The sequence below is a fragment of the Ptychodera flava genome, chromosome 15 (assembly GCF_041260155.1).
Source record: "Ptychodera flava strain L36383 chromosome 15, AS_Pfla_20210202, whole genome shotgun sequence".
Lineage (NCBI taxonomy): Eukaryota > Metazoa > Hemichordata > Enteropneusta > Ptychoderidae > Ptychodera > Ptychodera flava.
Genome location: NC_091942.1, coordinates 18993426 through 19017082, shown reverse-complemented (window position 1 = coordinate 19017082; position 23657 = coordinate 18993426). Strand labels below are relative to the sequence as shown.

Sequence of the window (23657 nt, the reverse complement as noted above, 5' to 3'; positions counted from 1 at the left end):
CCTTTGTACCTCCTTACTGTTTATTAATTGCCATAAATGTGAAATTTGGCAAAAAGTCAAATTGTTTTGACATAAATGAAAGTTATTGAACTGGTTGGTTACCGGTCCAGCATAAGTTCAAGTGTGGATTCTAAGTATCAACAACCTTGATATGAACCATTGACTAAAAAACATTTGCTTGTTACACTCACCACACTTGTACTTAGTATTTGGAGTGTACACCTATCTACAATACAATGATAAAAAGTTTGGACTCTGTAGGTCAACAGTGCATCTTTAATGTATGAGACTAAATAAGCTTACCCCTCAAGTATGTATAGGCCAAAAACAATATTTAATTTTGAATTATGTAGTGCAGGGAAGGACATACAATATGGTGAAAAGCAAACTAAATATAACCAGATATGAACTGAAAATGCTCACGTGTTTCATTATATATTGCAGTTATGTGTAAATTTGAACCTTCACATGTTTGCAACTTCATTGAAATATTATGATCAAGATAATGAACAATAATCACCGCTGATTAGGTCATGTGAAGTATACAAATATGTAATTAGCTGAAATAAAATATCAAGTTCTTTTACTGCTGTCATTGTATCACCACTTTATATAGTAAGTGTAATTACTGTTGGCCAAGTCCTTCAAGCCATATATGCGAGCTGTGAAAGCTCATTAGACATGAAAATTATAAATTAGCTGACATGAAAATGTGAAATGACTTTCAGTATTGTTTAACCTGGTATAATCATCAATGTACATAGCATGTTTTGCCAACTTTGATCAAGTAAATCCAGTATATATCCCTAATAAGCAAAGGTCATTAAATATGTAAATTAGGAATTGGCTTAAGTAAAAATGCTTAATGATTTTCAACAATGTTGTATCATGGTATCTGCAATATATGTAGCAAGTTTTGTCAACTTTGGTCAAGTTGATTCAGATATATATCTCTAATTAGGAAAGTTCATTTAATATGCAAATTAGGAATTGGCTGAAGAGAAAATGCTTAATGACTTTCAATAATATTGTATTATAGTGTCTTTAATGTACATAGCAAGTTTCATCAATTTTGATCAAGTCAATTCAGATAAATATCCCTAATTATGAAAATTCATTTAATATGCAAATTAGGAATTGGCTGAAGTAAAAATGTCTTTTGATTTTCAATAATGTTATATCACAGTATCTTTGATGTATATAGCAAGTTTCAACAACTACAATCAAGTTAATTCAGATATATATCCCTAATTGGAAAGTTCATTAAATATGCAAATTCGGAATTGGCTGAAGTAAAAATGTTAATGACTTTCAAAAATGTTGTATCATAGTAGCTTCAATACATGTAGCAAGTTTCATCAACTTTGGTCCAGTCAATTTAATATATATCTAAGTTCATTAAATATGTAAATTAGGAATTGGCTGCAGTTAAAACGCTTAATGACTTTCAATAATGTTAAATCATAGTATCTTTATATACATACCAAGTTTGGTTCGATTTTGATCGAGTCAAATCAGACATATATCCCTAATTAGGAAAGTTCATTAAATATGCAAATTAGCAACTCTCTTTCATGTCACCCCTTAATGTTCCCACTACTGATATATCTTGGTGTGATCAACATTTGTAGCAAATCTCATCAAATTGTGTGTAGTCGTTTTTAATGAATATCCGTTTTTTCTAAAATCATTAATTATGCAAATGAGCAAAAGTATGCAAGCCACACCCACCAAAAGCTAATCAGTTCTTGCCATTGCTAACTGAATCTATGTACCAGATTTGATTCTGATCTGATAAGCCGTTTTTGAGATATCGGACCAACAGACAGACAGACAGACAGACAGACAGACAGACGGACAGACAGACAGACAGACAGACATCGCTGCGACATATGCTCACATGTGTAAACACGTGAGCAAAAAATGGCAAAATTGCCCAAAATTCAAAATGCAATTGATTAATTTCAATAATTCATTAGTTCATCTATAAAAACCTGTATACCAAATATCAAAGCTATCACATGAGTACTTTGAGAAACAAATATTTTGACCAAAAAAGGCAAAAATTGACCCAAAAATACAAAATTGAAGATTTCATCAAATTTCACTATATCACACTAGAGAACCCCAGGAACCTGTATACCAAATATCAAAGGCATCAGACAATAGTTTTGAGAAACACATTTTTGACCAAAAATGGCAAAAGTTGCACCAAAATACAAAATTGCAGATTTATCATATATTCAATATATCATATTTAGTTTATCTGTAGGAACCTGTATACCAAATATCAAAGCTGTCAGACGAGCGGTTTTGATGAAATAAATTTTTGACCAAAAATGACAAAAAATTCCTTAAAAATACAGATTTGCATATTTCATCACAATTTGAACAAATCCAAATTGGGTTATCCCTAGGGACCTGTATACCAAATATCAAAGCTGTCTGACCAGCGTTTATGAAGAATAAACGCCTTTTTTTGGCGCTAATTTGCATATTTTCAACAATATCAAAAATCAAAAAAAGCACAATTATTTCAGGTCAGCCCAAAGTACTTACATGCTAATTTTTCATGTAATCTGCTCAGTGGTTATTGAGATTTTCAATTTTGACTGTTTTTACATTTTTTCACTTAATTTGCATATTTTGGCAATGACAACTTCATTTGAACAAAATCTCATCTACAGCCCATCATCCATGTACACACCAAATATCAAGATGAAATGTGCAGCGGTTTTGGAGTTTTTGATGTTGACGGACAGACATACAGACATACAGACATACAGATATACATACATACATACATACAGACATTTCCCTAGCCAGTATAAGAATAGCTTCCATTGCCATATATACATATGGCTATGGGAGCTAAAAATAAGTTGCATACATTAACACCAATCTATGCTGATGGAGTATGTGGCGGTTTATTATTAGGCAACTATTAAAGTGGTAAGCGCCATTTACTGCATTGGAATGCAGGAGAGCCACCGTAATTTCTCTGTCAGCACTCTAGTGAAATTGCTTCATTGTGTTTTTGAACATTTAAATTTGTCGTATACAAGTGAATGCATTTCACATTGATCTGCTTGACCAGAAAATTCATCAGCCTTTTGCTTAAGTAGGTTTATATCTTCTTGTGTATATTGGCCAACTCTGAGACGATTAAGTAATTCTGCAAAATGTTTACCATCTTTCTGTCTGCACAGGCGCAATAGAGAAATAAATATGCAAAAAAGATGAAAGGCTACAGTAGTATTTGTGAAATCGAGCTCAAAGGTCATTGAAGTCATGTGACATTTTGTCAAAAAAATTTTCTCCATAGTTATCCCCTATATACCGAAAATCAGACCTCTAGCTCTATTGGCTTGCCAGAATTAGATATGTGCATAATTAATAAGGTACAGGATATGGCACCATACGGTCTCCCATCATACCAAATCAGTGTTCTCCACAAGGGGTTTTTGACGGGCGGTGCGCCCGGCTTCTTTTTGTCGCCGCCCACCTTTAATCTCGCCCGCCCCACCTTTGTTTCTGTCGCCTAACTGTTTTCAGTCAGTTGTCCGAACAATATCTGAAAGCCTATTGAATAACCAGATATGAACTGTAAATGCTCACATGTTTCATTATATATTGCAGTTATGTGTAAATTTGAACCTTTGCCACATGTTTGCAACTTCATTGAAAGTATTATGATCAACATAATAAACAATATTCACCACAGATTAATTCTATAGGTCATTAAGTATTCAAATATGTAATTAGCTGAAATAAAAATATTTAATTTCTTTGACTGCTATCATTGTATCACCACTTTGTATAGCAAGTGAAATTGCCTTTGGTCAAGTCCTTCAAACTATATATTCCAAACTTTGAAAGCTCAAAGTGCGAAATGACTTCCAATATTGGTATAACCTGGTATAATCATCAATGTACATAGCATGTTATGCCAACTTTGATCAAATAAATCCAAGTATGTATCCCTAATTAGGAAAGTTAATTAAATAATTAAATTGGCCGAAGCAAAATTGTTTAATGCCTTTCAATAATGTTAGCCTACATAATAGTATCTTTAATGTACATAGCAAGTTTCATCAATTTTGGTCATGTAAATTCAAATATATATCCCTAATTTCAAAAATTCATTAAATATGCAAATTAGGAGCTGGATGAAGTAAAAATGCTTAATGACTTTCAATAATGTCGTATCGTAGCATCTTTAATGTACATAGCAAGTTTTGTCAACTTTGTTTAGTCAATACAGATAATTATCCCTGATTATGAAAGTTCATTAAATATGCAAATAAGGAATTGGCTAAAGTTCAAATGCTTAGTGACTTTCAATAATGTTCTATCATAGTATCTTTAATGTACATAGCCAGTTTCATCAACTTTGGTCTCGTCAATTCAGATAAATACCCCTAATTAAGAAAGTTCATAAAATATGCAAATTAGGAATTGGCTGATGTAAAAATGCTGAATGACATTTAATAATGTTCTATCAAAGTATCTTTAATGTACATAGCAAGTTTCATCAATTTTGGTCATGTAACTTCAAATATATATCCTTAATTTCAAAAATTCATTAAATATGCAAATTAGGATTTGGATGAAGTAAAAATGCTTAATGACTTTCAATAAGGTTAAATCATAGTATCTTCAATATGCATACCAAGTTTCGTCAATTTTGATCGAGTAAATTCAGATATATACTCCTAATTAAGAAATTTCATTAAACATGCAAATTAGTAATTATCTTTCACGTCACCCCTTAATATCTTTCAAAGCTGATATATCTTGGTGTGATCAACATTTTTAGCGAATCTCATCAAATTGTGTGCAGTCGTTGTCAATATATATCAGTTTTTTTCTAAAATCATTAATTATGCAAATGAGCAAAAAGTAAGTAAGCCACACCCACCAAAAACTAATCAGTTCTTGCCATTTGCAAACTGAATCTATGTACCAGATTTGATTCTGATCTGATGAGCCGTTTTTGAGATATTGAGTACACAGACAGACAGACAGACAGACAGACAGACGGACAGACAGACAGACACACAGACAGACAGACATCGCTGCGACATATGCTCACGTGTGTCAACACGTGAGCAAAAAATGACAGCAACTGACAATGTTCTGTTAGAGAGGGGCCATTCACACATCTGTCGGTTGTTTTGCGACTGCATGCAATCGTCAGTGTTCTCCCCAGGCCGTTTATTACAGGATCAGCCCCAATCCTGTTTCATATCCGCCGATACTCTTTAGTAAATGTGGTTGAAGACCTATTGTTTTCTGAGCGGTGATTTTGTCACTTTTATTTCAGCGAGCTTTTCCAAGTGTGAAACGGCTGTAGTGCCGATGAACATCGGCTAAGACTTCAATTCAAAAAGCGTTGAAATGCGTTAAGCTGCTGACCGTACAGACACCGTTGATTTCATACAACGGACACAGAGTACACTCAAAGCTCAGTGTTGCATTTTTGCCAGCGGGCACTCAGTCAAAGCATCTAGTACTATAGGCAACTACCATTGCCGCCAATGTCTCGTACTTGTAAGGATCCAAAGGTCAGGAAAAGTGATTTCGATCAGATGTGGCTAAAATGGTACGATTGGTTGAGAAAAATATCAGATGCAAAAAAGTATGGTACTTCGCGTGTTCAGGTCGCGTTGCGTATCCGAGCCGAGTGAGCCATTTTGAGATACGTGTACGTCCATCCACATGACTTTGAAGCCATGTGTGTCACTTCCTGTCACGCATTCGTAACTTGCATGGATTCATTCGATTGACTCTGAGAAGCAGTTGCGTTTGATCAAGTTTCAAAATCCGTGACCGTTTTACAATATTAAAGGCACAATGAAATGAAATAAAAAGAAACTGCACGAGCTAAAATCATCATTTGTGTGATCATCCGAATACAGCAGCTATGTACGTACGGTTCTGTACTGTATAGTTCAAAGGTCGCGTGTGATCAAGATCAAGAGCGCTAGCGCGCTCCACACAAACATGCATGGCAGCCTACGCCGCGCAGTTGTCGAAGTTTTGTACGTTTGCCGAACTAGGAGTCGATGAAATTTCAAATCTTTTTCTTGGAAATACCTGGTATCATTTTTTTCGGGCCTCTCTTTATTATGAATTGAGTTTTAAAGTCAACGTATGTTTCTCTGCAGGCATGCTCCGCTGACTCCGCATTGTAACTTAGTGCATTATTCAGTCCCGTATCAATTTGGTCATGGACGTAAAAAAAGACATTCATGGCTTTACCAATCCGGCTACAGACAAACATATAGTAACAGAGGATCACATGAAATCGTGCCACCATTTGCCACCGATTATTTTAACACTGATATCTTCTCATGTAGGCCTACTTTTGAATTTTCATGTGTATTGTTTGTATTAGTTCAATGTTGTTTTTTCACTTTTGATGTTTTATTATTTATTTAAAGTACATAAACAGGATTTACATGTAAAAATAAATTGTGTAGCTTGCCATTAATCACTGCTGAATGGAGAAAAATATTGAGAATGTCAGAAGTCTATCTCATCACATGGAATGTCTTGTGAATAGCCTTGGTGATATGAAAATTGTACGCAAATATTATGCAAATTAATATGCTAATTAGCCGCCCGCCTTTAATTTTCATTTGTGGAGAACACTGCCAAATGTAAAGGGTGTAGCACTTGTGGTTATTGAGTTGTGGCCATATATGTATATTTGAGGTCAAAGGTAATTGAGGTCACGTGACATTTTGTCAAAAAAATTGTATCCCATAGTTATCCCTATATACCAAAAATCAGACCTCCAGCTCTATTGGCTTGCCCAAAATTAGATACATGCATAATTAATGAGGTACAGGATGCGTCATCATTAGGTGTCCCATCATACCAAATATGAAGGGTGTAGCCCTTGTGGTTACTGAGTTATGGACATATATGTATATTTGGGGTCAAAGGTCATCAAGGTCACGTGATATTTTGTAAAAAAAATTGTATCCCATAGTTATCCCTACATACCAAAAATCAGAACTATAGCTCTATTATTAAGCCCAGAATTAGGTATGTGCATAATTAACACAGGAAGTGGCTGGTCATGTGACATTTTGTTGAAAAACTTTGCTCCCAAAGTTTTCTCTATGTACCAAAACACATTGAAGTTGATAGCCAGTTAGAGTGAAATCCGATCAAACTGCAAAACTTAATTGGCCAAGGTATTGTGTATCAGCGATTTTTACAACATTAACAGCTGGGCTTGGTGTGGTCTTGTTTATATCTTTAATCAGCTACACCTCTCAGTTACACATCACACCAGGGCCACTCCACTGTACCACTGTACGCCAGACAGAGAAACATAAACAAATCACTACACTTTGCAATGTCATGTATCTTTCTTTTTTATTCGTGATGAACAAATGAGCTTGAAAGTTCAGGAAGGTTTTGAAATTTTCGCTAGTCCAGTCTCAGTGAATCTACATATTAAACAATTTTGGGAATTCCTGACAATTGGACACAATGATAAGTTATCTGTTGCTTACAACGGTCTAATCATTGCAATCCTAGTTCTTACAAATGAATCGAATCATGAAATACTGTGAGGGAACATTCTCATCACAGTATACCTCCAAAAACAGAACGAAAGAGAAAGTACTAGAGCTGTTACAACTTTAAAAATACCTTAAAGCTAAAAATAGAAATAATAGTGAAAAATTTGTCTAAATGGTATAAATAAATGAGCTACAAGTAATAGAACACATCATAATCATGTTTGCCAGTGTTTTAGTGAAAAGGATGCCTTGTAACAAACTGTCTTTTTTCACGTTTTATTAGAATCGTTATGTTGAAAAGGTTCTTGCAGTGCACCATTGAGTCCAATCAGGAACTCCACGAATACATTTACAAATGTATTTTGAACATGTAAGTTTATATGATGCTGGTCTAGCCGGTCAATTCCCAAAGCTACCTGAACTTTCACGCTCACTTGTTCATCACAAATAAAAATGAAAGATACATGACATTGCAAAGTGTGGTGATTTGTTTATGTTTCTCTGTCTGACATTCATGGACGTGGCCCTGGTGTGTTGTGTAACTGAGAGCATGTAGCTGATTGAAGATGTAATCAAGACCACATAAAGCCCTGCTGTGTTAATGTTGTAAAAATTGCTGATACACATCTATTAAAACAACACCTTGGTTAATGAAGTTCTGCAGCTTGATCAAATTTCACTGTAATTGGCCACCACCATGACACATGGACACACAGACGGAAATTAATGGCCAAATCTTGACAGAAGGAAGTAAAAGTTGACGCCAAATCTTGACAGAAGGAAGTTGATGCAAATCTTGACAGCAGGAAGTAAAAGTTGACGCCGCCATCCTGGTTTTCAATTCTAATAGCTCCTCAGTATGTAAAACTGAGGAGCTAAAATACCGCAATTATACGGTGTTGCTCAAATTTGATCAGAATTGGTACATACCAAAGATCATCATAAGTGTTGTTTCTATCTGTTCAGTACAGGAAAATTCTACGTTGATGTTATGACAATGATTTCTGCACAGTACAACCAGAAAAACAACAAGAAATATTTAAACCAGAAAAACAAGAATGACAAAAGTAAATAAGGTCTGAAACTTTAGGTACTGAAGGTCAACTTAAGCAACATGCATAGCAGAAGAGAATGTTTCAACCATATGGATTACAAAAATACACATCCATGGTTTGAGCAGGTCTGCTAATATGTCACAGTTCATAAACAATGACAGAGAAATGACTAATAAGCTGTTTCAGTTACTGCCACCACTCCGTAACATAATAGCTAGGTACCCTGCATACAAGTAGGTTAAAGGTCAAAAACCTCTCGCTCAGGTGTGTTGTGTGGCTGTTTTAGTTACTAGTACTGCCACCACTCCTGCACATTTGCAGGATTTCCCCTTTTTCTTACCTCATTTGCATATTTTTGACACTGACATGTTCATTTGAACAACGTCACATCTCAACCCCTGCATCTACCTGTACACCAAATACTGAGATAGTAGCTATGGCGGTATGGGAGCTTTTGCGTGTGATGGACATCCATCCGCACATACATACCCACATACATAGAGACATACAGACGCCATCAACTCACCATATAAGCTCTTGTTGGTATTTATATACTATATCAAATATTAGCTAAAAATGTGACCACATTACAGGGATTCAGCCATACGAACTGTGCTCATACGCCAAATGTAAATATTTACAACACTAATGAGATCAACATCTGTATCAAGTTCCATCAAATTTGACGCAGTATTTGGGGATATATCACTTTAATTAGGAAAGTTCATGCAGTTACAAATAAAGATCCATTAGCTGTAACTTTGGTCATTTTTTTATTTTGTTTGTTTCTGTGTATCATCTGCAGTTTCTGGTTTGAATCCCTGAACCATGGAGAAATTCCGAATATTTAGCTCATAAATATACCTATATGAGTATAATCTGCATTGTTATTGTTTATATCATGTATTCAGGTCTGGACTAGAATACATTTATCAACAATAACAGGCCGTGTTGGCAAGCAGGACACCGGGCATTGGTCATGATGATCGGATTATAGTATAATTCTGTAGTTAATACATTGAAACAGAGTAGTGAAAAATTTGTCAAAAGTTACAGCTAATGTCCCTTTAACTAAAATGACACTGATAAATGTCTTCTCACTGTTAAAGCAATGTGAGCTTAACATCTGTACCAAGTTTCATGAAATTTGATGCAGTATTTCCTGACATATCAGCCTATTAATTACGAAACTTCAATTATTGACATGATACCGCTACATGACGTGAAACAAATGACGAGCATACCGGTATGTATGAAATAGGTGAATGTCCTATTACCAACTTTGAATAAATTGGTTGAGATGCGCCTGAGTTATGGCTAGGACATGAAAAAATTGTAACAAAATGGCCAGCATGTGGCAATATTGGATCATATCGTAAAACAAATTGACGTGTATATGTATGACATACTATTAGGTCAATGTCCTTGCCGTACCATTTTGCTAAAATCGGTTTGAAAACATGTCTGAGTTATGGCTCTGTACATGAAAAAAATCCTAATAAAATGGCCGCATGGCGGCCATATTGGATCATATCGTGTGCGCGTGTGTACAGAGTCATTAGAGTCATTTTTTTGACAAAATGTCACGTGACCTCAATTATACCTTTGAAATCAAATATAGATATTTCTTCATAACTCAGTAATCACAAGGGCTACACTCTTCATATTTGGTATGATGGGACACCTAATGATGACACATCCTGTACCTCATTAATTATGCATGTATCTAATTTTGGGCCAGTCAATAGAGCTGGAAGTCTGATTTTCGGTATATAGGGATAACTATGAGATACAATTTTTTTTGACAAAATATTATGTGACCTGGCTGACCTTTGAACCCAAATATACATATATGGCCATAACTCAATAACCACAAGTGCTACACCCTTCACATTTGGTATGATGGGAGACCGTATGGTGCCATATCCTGTACCTTATTAATTATGCACATATCTAATTCTGGGCAAGCCAATAGAGCTAGAGGTCTGATTTTTGGTATATAGGGATAACTATGGGATACAATTTTTGACAAAATGTCACATGACTTCGATGACCTTTGAGCTCGATTTCACAAATACTACTGTAGCCTTTCATCTTTTTTGCATATTTATTTCTCTATTGCGCCTGTGCAGACAGACAGATGGTAAACATTTTGCAGAATTACTTAATCGTCTCAGAGTTGGCCAATATACACAAGAAGATATAAACCTACTTCAGCAAAAGGCTGATGAATTTCTGGTCAAGCAGATCAATGTGAAAATGCAATTCACTTGTATACTACAAATTTAATGTTGAAAAACACAATGAAGAAATTTTCACTAGAGTGCTGACAGAGAAATTACGGTGGCTCTCCTGCATTCCATGCAGTAAATGGCGCTTACTCACTTTACTAGTGGCCTAATAATAAACCGCCACATACTCCATCAGAATAGATTGGTGTTAATGTATGCAACTTATTTTTATATAATGCGCCAAATCATGCCGTATATACAATTAAATGTATCTAACACAATCTTGTGTATCCCGTATCCCAACCCATGCCTCCAAGTCAATTACTGCTTACCAACAACCAACTACTTTAACTGGCCTCACACTTGAGGAGCTTCAGTGTCCTTGACGCTATTTTTAGAATTTGTTTCTTCTTTTCATTTACCTTTAAGTCCAAAACTTGACACTATTCTCTGAAACCTTAAATTTTTTAAAATTTTAATTTTTTTCAATTTTAAAGTTTTTAATTGACAGCCAAAAATGTAGTTTTTTTTGTAGAAAAAAAAATATCAAAAATCAAATATCCACTTTATCTACAGGTGATTTCGGATGAAAGCCATTTGAAACAATTCTTTCGCATGAACATACAATAGAAAAGCTTACTTTATCGAGGACAGTCTGGGCTAATTCATAAATAGTCTTTCCTTCTTGTGGATATATTTCCGTCATGTATTCCTCATAAATGAATGCAGCAATTTCTTCAAATTTCATGTTTAATTCTGGTTTTCTTCCATATAAAAGTTGCACTTGTACTTTTTTCGTCAATTCTGGCTTCTGCAAGTGTGACAGCAACCAAAGAGTGTTCATACCTGTTTTGTGAGAAAAGAATATACTATTATATGGGATGGTCTTGACTATTTAGATCTTTGGAAGGAGTCAGTAAGGCAAGCTTTTCTTTGCGCACGACTTGAGTAATAGATTTGTGGGAACTCTCAGCATGTCTCTCTGTCCAAGCCACCCTTTCCCTACAAGTGACTTAGGCTCAAAAAGTCCTTATTTCTCACTCTCAGGTTGAAATACACTTTTTTTTCCCACAGGAACATAGCACATTGGGAACTATTGTCACTTTGTACACGATTACTTGTAATTTTCATATATTCATCCCGTTAAATAATTATCTGAATTTTTTTTAATTATTAAAATAGCAAGCAATTTGTTATTTTCCCACTAAAAACACTTGAACGACATATAGTTCTGATATGAATGAACTACATTTGCTTTCGGAAATATGTCATTATGCACGGACAGGCAAAAAATATACTCAAAAGGAGTTAATGGAAACAGACATATAATTTATTTATGTTTTTTTTCCCTTTATTTAAAAGTTATTGAAGTAAGTATCAATACAACATGTAAAAGGTCTTAAGTATGAAGTGTCAACTACTGACGAAAATCACATTTCAGTAGAGATACCAAAAGTTTTATGTAAATAAATAATTTTCTTGCTTTTTAATATTTTTTTGTAATTCATATACAGTTTTTTCCAACTTTTCTTTAGCTTTAGTCTCATTTATATAGCTTTCACACAGAATAAAAAGCTTGAGTGTGTTTGAAATAAAATGTGTACATTTAACTTATTTAGACACCATGCTTTAAAGATCACATGCATGGCAATTGATAATATATGATTGACAGCTGTATTATCTGATGCTACTAACATTAACATTAACAATGTACGTAGTGAATATGTCTGCAAGCTTAAAGCTTGAAATTATAAAGATGAGAGTAAAAGAGTTCACTATCAATTACTGCAAAGATCGAGCAAAATCTCAAACAAATGAAATGACGGGTCTAGAAGAAAAATTGAAAGTATTAGATGCGTTGATCGATGAAACTCTCAATGAAGAAGTGCTTAATGAGTATTCACATGTGAAAGCTCGGTTAGAATGTACCGGTATAAAGAAAAGCTCGTGGAGCACAGATCAGTGCGCGGGCAAAGTGGGTCAAAGAAGGTGAAAGAGCATCCAAGTTCTTTCTGAATTTGGAACGCAAGAGAAGATGTAGTAATGCTATAGTAAATTAATTTATAAAGACAAGGAAATTTCTGGTAATAGTGAGATTTTAGAAACTCAATTTGTTGATTATTATCGCGATTTGTTCACCTCTCGTAAGCCACTTCCTGATAACATTACACAGTATCTAGATCAAATTAAGGTTGACAATGTGTTATCAGATGAGGATAAACAGTTCTTGGATAGCCTAATCTTGATAAACGAGTGCAAAAAGCGCAGTCTTCAAATGAAAAAGAAAAAAACGCCTGAGTTAGATGGTCTACCGACTGAATTTTACCAACGTTTTGGGAGTCTATTGGGGATATCGTCTGCCAGTCAATCAGTGAATGTCTGAGAAAGGAACGCTTAGTCATAGCCAATGCATTGCTGTTCTTAGACTTTTGTACAAAAAGAATGAAAGAACAAATCTCGATAACTGGCGTCCAATCAGCCTGTTTAAAACAGTTTTAAAACCAAATATGAACTGGAAATGCTCACGTGTTTCATTATATATTGCATTTATGTGCAAGTTTGAACCTTTGCTACATGCTTTGCTACATTTAAAGTGTTATGATCAACATAATGAATTTCACCACAGATCAATTCTAAAGGTCATTAAGTATTCAAATATGTAATTAGCTGAAATAAAAATAATTAATTTCTTCGAGTACTGTCATTGTATCACAATATAGCATGTGTAATTGCCTTTGGTCAAGTCCTTCAAGCTCTATATGCCAAACCGTGAAAGCTTGTTAGCTATTTATGCAAATTATGAATTAGCTGACATGAAAATGCAAAATGACTTTCAATACTGTTATAACCTGGTATAATGATCAATGTACACAGCATGTTTCGCCAACTTTTATCAAGTAAATGCCAGTATATATCCCTAATTTGGAAGGTTCATTAAATATGCATATTGGGAATTGGCTGAAAAAAAATGTCAAATGACTTTCAATAATCTTGTATCATAGTATCTTTAATGTACATAGCAAGTTTTGTCAACTTTGGTCAAGTCAATACAGATAAATATCGCTAATTAAGAAAGTTCATCAAATATGTAAATTAGAAATTGGCTGAAGCAAAAATTCTTCACAAATTTCAATAGCATGTATTATAGTATCTGAAATATATGTAGCAAGATTTATCAACTTTGGTTGAGTCAATTCAGATATATATATCCCTAATTAGAAATGTTCATTACATATGCAAATAAGGAATTGGCTGAAATAAAACTAGTTAATGACTTTCGATAATGTTATATCATAGTATCTTCAATGTACACTATGCCATCGTGTGGGCCAATCAGGTGGCCCACTTTTAGGTCCTTGGCAAACAAAAAGGCTTCCAGCAACACAGATTTCGCATACTCAACTTTAACGCTTTGAGACAAAAAATTTCATCGGTGGCCAAATTTTCCCGCATGCAGAAAATGATCTTTGAACTCTTTGCTTGCAAATGGACCGTGGTTTTGATTTCTACTGTTGTTTTCAGGAGTTAGAGGTGATCTATAAGGGCGCAGTACAGAGAAAGATATAGATTTACATTCCCACGGCTTCCAATCCTGGAAAAACCTCTCCGATAAGCAGTGAAAGCAACTAAAAATGACAACAGAGTTGAAATACGGGTTTCTTGCAATCTTTCTAGTGGTCTCATGCCTTATGCGGGATATCGGACCGCAGGCGGGCGAAGATTGCATTATAAGCGCGCCAACCCAAACTCACTGCATGGACATCACATTTACGAAATCGAAGTCCAAAGTCAACTACGTCATTGTTAGAATAAGAGAGGTTTTCCATCACACGGGAGCATACCACCACAAATTTTGCACAGATAGCGTTGCACTGGCATTGAAAAAAGGTGCATGGGAGCATGGGAAAGCGGGGCAGTTTCCCTCGCTATGGGTAGGAAATGCATTGAGCAAGACACACTTCGGGTTCGCAAAAAAACGAGGATCCCATTTACGGGGCGCTCAAATATAACTATTTGCTGTGATACATAGCAGAGGCGTATATGTTTGTGATGCTGAGAATAACATCAGTAAATAAATGACGGGTTTTAAAAGTTGACGTTTTTTGCGATGAAACAGACTTCTGAAGGTAGCTCGCTTGGGGAACACGTCATCCTGACTACATATCCCGACCGCTGTCCGCTTTGACCCCAGTAATTCACACTGGTTTTGGTCGACCCCAGGTACCCAAGTCACTTCGACCCCGTCACACTTTTAACGTTATGTGACATTTTACTGAATATTTAACGCAACTTTGCTAGAGAGAATCGATGGTGTTTCTTTGATAGAACTGTTTGCTTCGAAACGATAATTTGGCCGCTGAATGTTTGCACCATGGCCTAGTGCCTACATGTCCACGGAGACGATTCAACATGTTCCACAACAAAGCCAAGACAAAAATTGAAAATATCAATAAAATGGCTTCACAAAGGCTGAAATACACGATACTCGATGAAGTATGAAGTTTATGAAATGAAATCAAAATTGACAACACAAGTGTTTGTCTCGGGTAGTACCACTTGAAGTTGAACTATTCTACAGACTGTTTTTTCCATACAGTGCAGTATTTGTCAGTGACAAATTAATCTTTGCAATACATTTTTTGCGATGAGCTGGAAATTTGATTAATATCGAGTTAATGTACATAAATATTCCGTTATTTACTGGGACACGTTTATTTTCTCAATCCGCTATCTGCGGACTACGTGCTGAAGTACATTGACTGTTCATGTCAACGATCGTTTCTCCCTCTGCAGAGTTTCTGTATCCCGTTCAACAACGCTGTACCTCGATCACACGATAGTGACGCTATGTAGCTGTGCAGTATTGAAACTTATCATAAAATGGCCACCTCGTCTAACAGTAACACGTATTGTCGGGATTATCGTACGGAAAAAAAGACTGCAAAAGTAAGACTTATGAATCTTCATCGGAATTGAACACATCATGATTGTACATGAGTATCAACCGTGAATGCACGTTGAGCTCGGCAGTTACACAAGCATGGTACGCTACATGCACTGCCGCGATGCCGATCGTATGCATTCCAAGGCCTATCCCGGAATTTGTTTCACAAACAACCTCACCTTTTTAATGTGACACAGTCAGAATTTAAAAATGGTTACAAAGGAGAGCAAACATACTTTTATGGACAATGGCGAGCACGTTTCTTGGCGAAGCAAAATCAAAACACGGCAGAAGTACATGAAGTAGGTCATGGCCTTGGACTCTGTGCACGAACCTGATTGGACACTTCAATACCTTTGACCCAAAGTTATTATTCATCAGCACTTCCATATTTAGGGATCGGGGCGAGTGATAATGCCATGCCATGAGGCTAGGTAGAGAACGTATGTACTCATTTCTGGCGATCGAGCAGCGAGAGAAACAATCAATCACCAAGGGTAAAGCTAATTTGCTAAACGATATTTTATCTTGAATAGTGAGTTGAATGAGTAATAAAATATCATATTTTTAATGTTCAATACGAGGTTGAAACACGGAGGGACCGTGGTTGAAACCAGAGCTATCCAGCTGTAGCCAACCTGGACCAGCTCATTTCACAGCGCCCTCAAACAGTCGATTGTTTTCACTTGTCATACGCGGCGTAACAGAAAAATTAAAACTTTCATAACTTCATTAATATCCAAGCCACGCCCACCAAAACCTTTTCAGTTCTAGCCATTTGAATTCTGAAGATGTCTACCAAATTTGACTGAAATACGTTCAGCCGTTTTTGAGATAATGGGGATACAGACACACAGACACACACACACACACAGACAGACATGGCTAAACCATATGCTCACGTGTGTGAACACGTGAGCAAATTATTATAAAATTCTTACTTTTACCCTGCTAACGGAATGAAGAGAGTACTTCATAAATCATTCATTCTGATCAAACTGCGTATATTCCTGGAAGGTACATCGGACGAAATATACGCTTGGTGTACGACATCATTCATTATACTGATATTGAGGATTTACCGTGTGCCATTTTATTTCTCGACTCTAGAAAAGCCTTCGATACAGTAGAACATGCCTTTTGTTCAAAGCACTTGAGAAATTTAATTTTGGTGATAACTTTATCAGTCATGTTAATACGATTTATAATGGTAATCTATCTGCAGTGATTAACCTTTTCAGCCTTCCAGAGGAAAAATATTAGGCAAGGGTGTCCTTTGTCAGCGATATTATTCCTACTGGTGGTCGAGATTCTTGCAACTGCAATCCGTAGTAACGATAATATCAATGGTATTGCCATCCAAGATAAATCAATTAATAGATCAACACAGATTAAAATTTCCCAAGAAGCTGATGACATAACCCTATTCTTAGCAAATGAAAATAGTGTGTATGAAGCACTTCGTACAGTGAAGAGATGTGGTGAAGTTGCCGGTACACAGTTAAATTCACAAAAAGACAGCTTGTCTATGGATAGGTAAATGGAAGACCAGGAGTGATATAATTGCTGGAATAAGCTGGTCTGATAAACCCATCAAGTCTTTAGGAATGTATTTCCACACCAGTATCCAACTTTGTAAAGAGTTGATCTGGCAGGAAACACTCCAAAAAGCGTCTAACACGCTTAAAGTATGGAGTAATCGAAAACTTACTTTGTATGGGAAAGTTGCAATTTTAAAAACTTTTGCAGTGTCGAAATGTATTTATCCACTTTCTATGTTAGATTTTTCACCTCATCAACTGAGACAAATAGATGTGTTGTTCTTTAATTTTTTATGGGACTCGAAAACGCACAGAATTGCACGAAACACAATTATTGGAGATTATAAGAAAGGTGGAATCAGAATGGTTGATATTTTAGAGCAAAATAAGGCACTTAAAGCGTCATGGTCAATGCGCTTGTGTAAGTATATACATACAGATGGAGGAGAGAAACCCAGTTGGACGCTTATTCCAAATTTGTATTTAGAAAAAAACTATATTGACTACATTTGTTTTTATAGCAATTTTACAAAACCTAAAGATTGTCCTGAAACCACTGCTCTTCCTTCTTTTTACAGAGAAATGATTTTATTTATGCACGAATGCCTTGAAAGACAGGTGAAAGCACCAAATACGGCAGAGTCCTTACTTAAGGAAGTCATATGGTCCAATCAATTTATTCGTTTTAAAAACAAAACTTTGTTTTTCCCTGAGTGGATCAAATCAGGTATTATTTTCGTGAAAAACACAGTCACAGGTAATAAAACAGATTTTGATAAGATAACAAATATACTTATTAATAAGAGTAATTATGTTAGTGAATTTTTTATTTTATCAAACGCTTTAAGACCTTGGCTAAGCCTTTATCTGAATCGAGCACTGAAATGGACATGACCACAATTGATGTTAATATTAAGGTTAAACAATTGTATTTGAACTTATTGAAAAGAAAAGTAAGAAATCTTCTGTAGAAGGTATGTTGATTAGAAAATGCATTTTAAAATAGTTGAACTGGGATTTTGTTTTGGGGTAATAGATGTATGAAATGTGCCATGGATAAAAATCTTTGTAATTTTATGTTTAAGTTTATTCATTGTATCTTACCAAATGGGTACAAATTATTCAAATGAGAAATTAAGAGCATCTCCTCTATGTGACAAGTGTAACGTTGTGGAAGATCGTACAGCATATATTTTTCATTGCATTGAGATACAACATTTTTGGGACAAAATAAGATCCATGATTAGAAAATACTTGCTATAGATCCCATTCTTAACATGGTATCAGTTAAAGTAGCATCAGACATATTATTTTTACCATTTCAAACTGTTATTAAAAGTGGAGAAAATGCATACAGATTCTGGAATGAAACAAAATATTGACAAACATGGTTACTAATCAGAGAACAATTTCATTTAAACAAATTGTTCATGACATTACCAATCTTACCTAGTGGTTGTTCTTCTTCCACTGGCATGTCTGATTGCAACATTTTGTACTGACAAAAACAAAAAATAAATAGGTCATAACATAAAACAATGTGACCACATTAAAGGGATACAGTCATTGGTGTGATGTGTCTGTGCGTGTGATGTGTGTGGACACAGGGATAGACACTGTTGTAGGCTTGATGTTTAAACTAGAACTGATTACTTTCATTATGTCTAAGAGAATAAAGACTGTAACATTATATTACATCATGGATACTTAAAGCGCAGTGGTCGTCGTGCTGCACATGCTCCTGAGGGAGTCCCCTGTTGAAAACATAGCCAAGAATGCCAGACGAGGTTAAGGGTTGATTATTATGTTTGTGATATTGCCGCTTGTTAAATAATAAATGAAAAATTTTATATAGCGCCATATATCCAAAAACTGCCCATATAGGCGCTTTACAAAACAAGAAAATTTTTACATGTATGATTTGTAAGCCTTAGTGTACAAATAAGTTTTCAGTTCTTTTTTAAAACTCTCAATTGACGTAGACTCTTTAAGTTGGCCTTGGTGCCATACAGCCTGCAAAATGCGCGATCTCCAAAAGTTTTAGAAGTGCATCTAGAAACAACAACAGATATTTATTTCCAGATCGAAGATGTCGATTGGGTTGGTAGATGCTTAACAGGTCACTAATGTATGACGGAGAATTACCGTGTAAGGCACAGAAAGTAAGCAGCAAAATTTTGTATTCAATCCGCTGACAGACTGGTAACAGTGCAGCTTGGCTAAAGTTCTAGTAATGTGGTCAAATTTCCTGGTTTTTGTAATAAGACGGGCTGCAGTGTTTGAACAAGCTGCAGTTTACTCAAATTAGTCTGGTTGATGCCGTAAAGGAGACTGTTTCCATAATCGATCCGAGATGTCACCAGTGTGTGGACAAGATATTTAGCAGTGTCCTCTGTAAGGTACTTTCTGATATGACTAATACTTCTGATGTGAAAATAGGCTGTTTTACAGGTTTCTGTAATGTGGCGATCCATATTCATGAGACGATCAAATTGAACTCCAAGATTTCTGGGAGTTGCAGTTGGCATAAAAGTACAACCATTAATTTGAATACTCGGAAATTTGAAAAGGGAAAGTTTAGGTCGTGATCCAAAAAACAGCAGTTCAGTCTTATTAGAGTTTAGCTTCAGGAAATTATGTGAGTGTCTCTTACTTTGAAACTTAAATACAACTGAGTATCATCAGCAAATAGATGGAACTGTATATTGTGTCGCCGGATGATATTTCCAAGTGGAGACATGTATATGATGAACAGAATTGGTCCCAACACTGAGCCTTGAGGTACACCAAATTTCAACTTCTGCGGTTTCGAAAAAGAGTTCCCTATACAAACTTTCTGATAACGATCGCTAAGATAGGATTCAAACCAGGCCAGAGCAGAACCATTGATACCCATTTGAGACATACGAGAAAGCAGAAGGGCATGGTCAATGGTGTCAAAGGCTGATGATAAATCAAGGAGGACAAGCATGACAATTTTTTGTTGATCCATGCCATTAGTATGTCATTTTGAACTCGTACCAGGGCAGTTCAGTACTATGTCCTTCTTTGTATGCAGACTGCACTGATTTGTCAAGCTCGCTGATATGTAGATGATGAATTAACTTTTAGAAACAATCTTCTCGATAACTTTTGAAAGAAATGGCAGGTTTGATACCGGTCTGTAGTTTTTTAGTATATCATGATCAAGATTCGACTTCTTCGAGAGGGGAAATATAACAGCTGTTTTGAAATAATCTGGAAAGCAGCCTGTGGACAGCAATAAGTTCACTATATGTTGGTTTATAACAGGAGAGATGATATGAAGACTCTAATTTTCTTTAGGAGATCTGTGGGAACAGGGTCAAGACTGCAGGCTTTGTTTGAAGACCATAAGATAGTGTCATTAACTTCCTTGATAGTTACTGAGGAAAAGGTATGAGATTCTGACTGGTTTTGTGTGAGGCCAGTATCAGCTAGGCGATGTTGCCGTGAGTGTGTGGGGGTTCGAATCCCGTTTGGGTTATAGTAAAATTAGAATTCTTTTTGATGATCCTGTTTTCTTCAGGTGGACGATTGGATAGTTGGTGAGGTTGAAGTTGGGATCGTATTTTATGAATCTTCTCAGTATAAAAGTCACAAAAACGATCAGCGAGTTGCTGAGATGAGGTGTGTGATGGCAACGGTGACTCCTTTTTCCTGTGTAATAATGAATTTATGATCACAAACAATGACTTCTTATCGATTTTCTTCTCTTTATCAGTTCAGCAAAATAGTCCTTCTTGGCAGTATTGATTAACTGATTGACCTGACTGCACAAACTTCTGTATATGTCGTTATGGACGTCAGTTTAGTGTTCCACCAGCGCCGCTCAGCTTTTCGTTTTTCTCGCTTCAAAGAATATATTTCCTGAGTAAACCATCCGGCATTATGTCGTATTGTCACTGTTTTTTTTGACTGGTGCATGTAGGTCTAAGTCGTTTTTCAAGCAATGGAACTGATGTGCTCAAATGTCGTATGGGACCCATACGACCAATGTAAATATGGTATCCAAGATACGATAGTGATTGATGAAACTTAAAACATGTCTGTCATAATCTATATTATGTAATTTAAATGTTGCAGCTATGGAGGTATTCGGAGACTAAAAAACTGACAAGTGAGGGACCAAGTGCGGGACACGCAAACTGCAATATATGGCGCGCACTCTAAGGGACATCCTGTGCTGTGTATGGGACTCTGAAGGGAACGTCCCGCAAAGCGTTAAAAACAGTACTCTGCGGGACTGAGCGCCCCAACGATGTGAATGGGCCAATCATCAAGTACAAAGACAGTGGCGGTACTCGCGCTTATGCGTTACTTTACAAATATTCAGCTACATTTTACGAATACTCTTTATTTCGTTTTTAGCAAAATAATTAGAAGAAAAAATTAAAGCTGCAAGCAGCGTTTGTGGGCCCAAGCGGTTGCCATGGTTACAAGTTCTTTGCACTGATAATATTATGTGCAAAATCTTGAGCTTGAAAAGTCTTTTGGTTCTTGTAAAGAAGGATTTTGGACATTTTAGCTCATAGTTACTATTATTATGGGATTTGCTGGTAATCATATATTTTATGCAAAATCCAATATGGCGGCAAACTGCTCGACCAATCGTAATGCCTTTCACAATCTTTAAAGTGCTCACAGTTAGGAAGATATGAGTAAAATTTCAGTTTAATCAGTGTTTCAGTTCTGCAAAGATTTTTAATGATTAAATTGTCATTTTCACAAAATTCAATATGCAGCCAAATCACGCAACGGATCCAAATGTCTTTTGCAAACTTGACAGACACCACTTTAAAGCAATTTGATTAGTTTCTTTTCCTTTTCTACCTCTGTGATAATTTGTAAGACAATCAATCTGCAAGGCAGTTTATGTATTGAGAAATTTGTTCATCTTTTACATGCACATAGCAAACTGTTCTTGATTTTTCATTTACAATATTTGACATAGACTGAAATATACCATGCAACCAATGTTTACATTTAGCCCATACACCAGATACATGGAGAGATTTCAACATACAATCATTAACTCAGAAACCTACAGGGAAAAGTAAACATTGTTTTCTTCTGGAACAACTGGTGCATCCATATCTGGAACAACTTACAAACTTAACCAATTACACAAGGATGATGACTCAAGAGATAAAATTACCGTACACGTCCGAGTATAAGTCCCTGGTTCAGCAACACTAAACGGCGGTTAAAACTAGGGGAGGGGCTTATACTCGAGCAACCCCATCCGCCATGGTCGCTTAATTTATGCTAATTTTATGCACGATTTTTTCAACACCACTCGATCTAATTTCTATCGCTTTCAAAATCGACTTACACATCCAAAGAAATTGATTACAAATTCTCTGAATATAGAAGTGACAATTTGGTGAAATTTCAGCATCGAAAAAATCCCCAAACTTGAAACAAAGACGTCATGTATGCTGCTGATCAACAGTAATGTGAACTGGCATGCATTGCCTACACGGAAAGACAACTCAATATTCCAGTATTAAACTGTATACATCTTGTGAAAACAACAACATAGCAGTGAAAATTGTAAAGTCACCAGGAAAAAGTCTTCACAAATGAAAGGATAATTGCTTCAAACAAATGAAACTCATGTTTAGAGGATGAAAACAATGTGGTCTTGAATGCAAATAAACAATGGCACAGTAAGTGAGGCTACCCACAATTCCCCTTGATTTGTTCACTTAGATATTTTTGTTAAAGGCTTTTCATTTAAATCAGTTTCTTAACAATTTTCAACTTACATTTTAAGTTCAGGATTATTTGTTAAAATTATGTTCCAAAATTATTGATTATGTTTAAAATTCAAGAGTAAATTGAATGAGAAGTCGATGTTTGGAGGTGCTAAAAATGTCACACTTTTCATGGTAAAGTTATCAGAAACTAAGATGGTCTCATCATACCACCTGTCAGACATGCAAATTTCCTTTGTTACAAACATTAAAAAAAATCAATACCCTTTCTTTTGCCAACACAGATGCAACTTATTCACTTAGTTTCCTTGAAAATATTGTGTATGGCTGTCAAAAATTTATGTCGACAAAATTACAAAATTGCTATCTCCTCGTGGAAAAGGGGTTAATCTTCTCATTATTCACAGTGAGAAATCAGAAAATCATGATTATCAGAACTATGTTGCCAGAATTTTGAAATATGGACGAGTTAAATTGTTCTCTGTACAGAAGGAAATTTGCTTCACTTCAGTGAGCGATCTCCGTGTGTACTGATCATGGAGAATTGTGGTAGCCTCACTTACTGTGAATGGCGGACGTACGTGAGTGAGACTATTCCATTTAGGC

General features: G+C 35.7%; 1 protein-coding gene across 1 annotated transcript in view; it reads right to left on the bottom strand.

Annotated features, from left to right (window-relative positions):
* Window positions 1-23657, bottom strand: part of LOC139152270 (uncharacterized) — a 186530-nt gene that overhangs the window by 4365 nt on the left and 158508 nt on the right. The window contains exons 7-8 of the mRNA XM_070725413.1: window positions 18763-18811; window positions 11468-11673 (exon numbers count right to left, since the gene is read on the bottom strand). Of these exons, the coding sequence (XP_070581514.1) occupies window positions 11468-11673; window positions 18763-18811 (255 nt within the window). The remainder of the gene's footprint in view (window positions 1-11467; window positions 11674-18762; window positions 18812-23657) is intronic.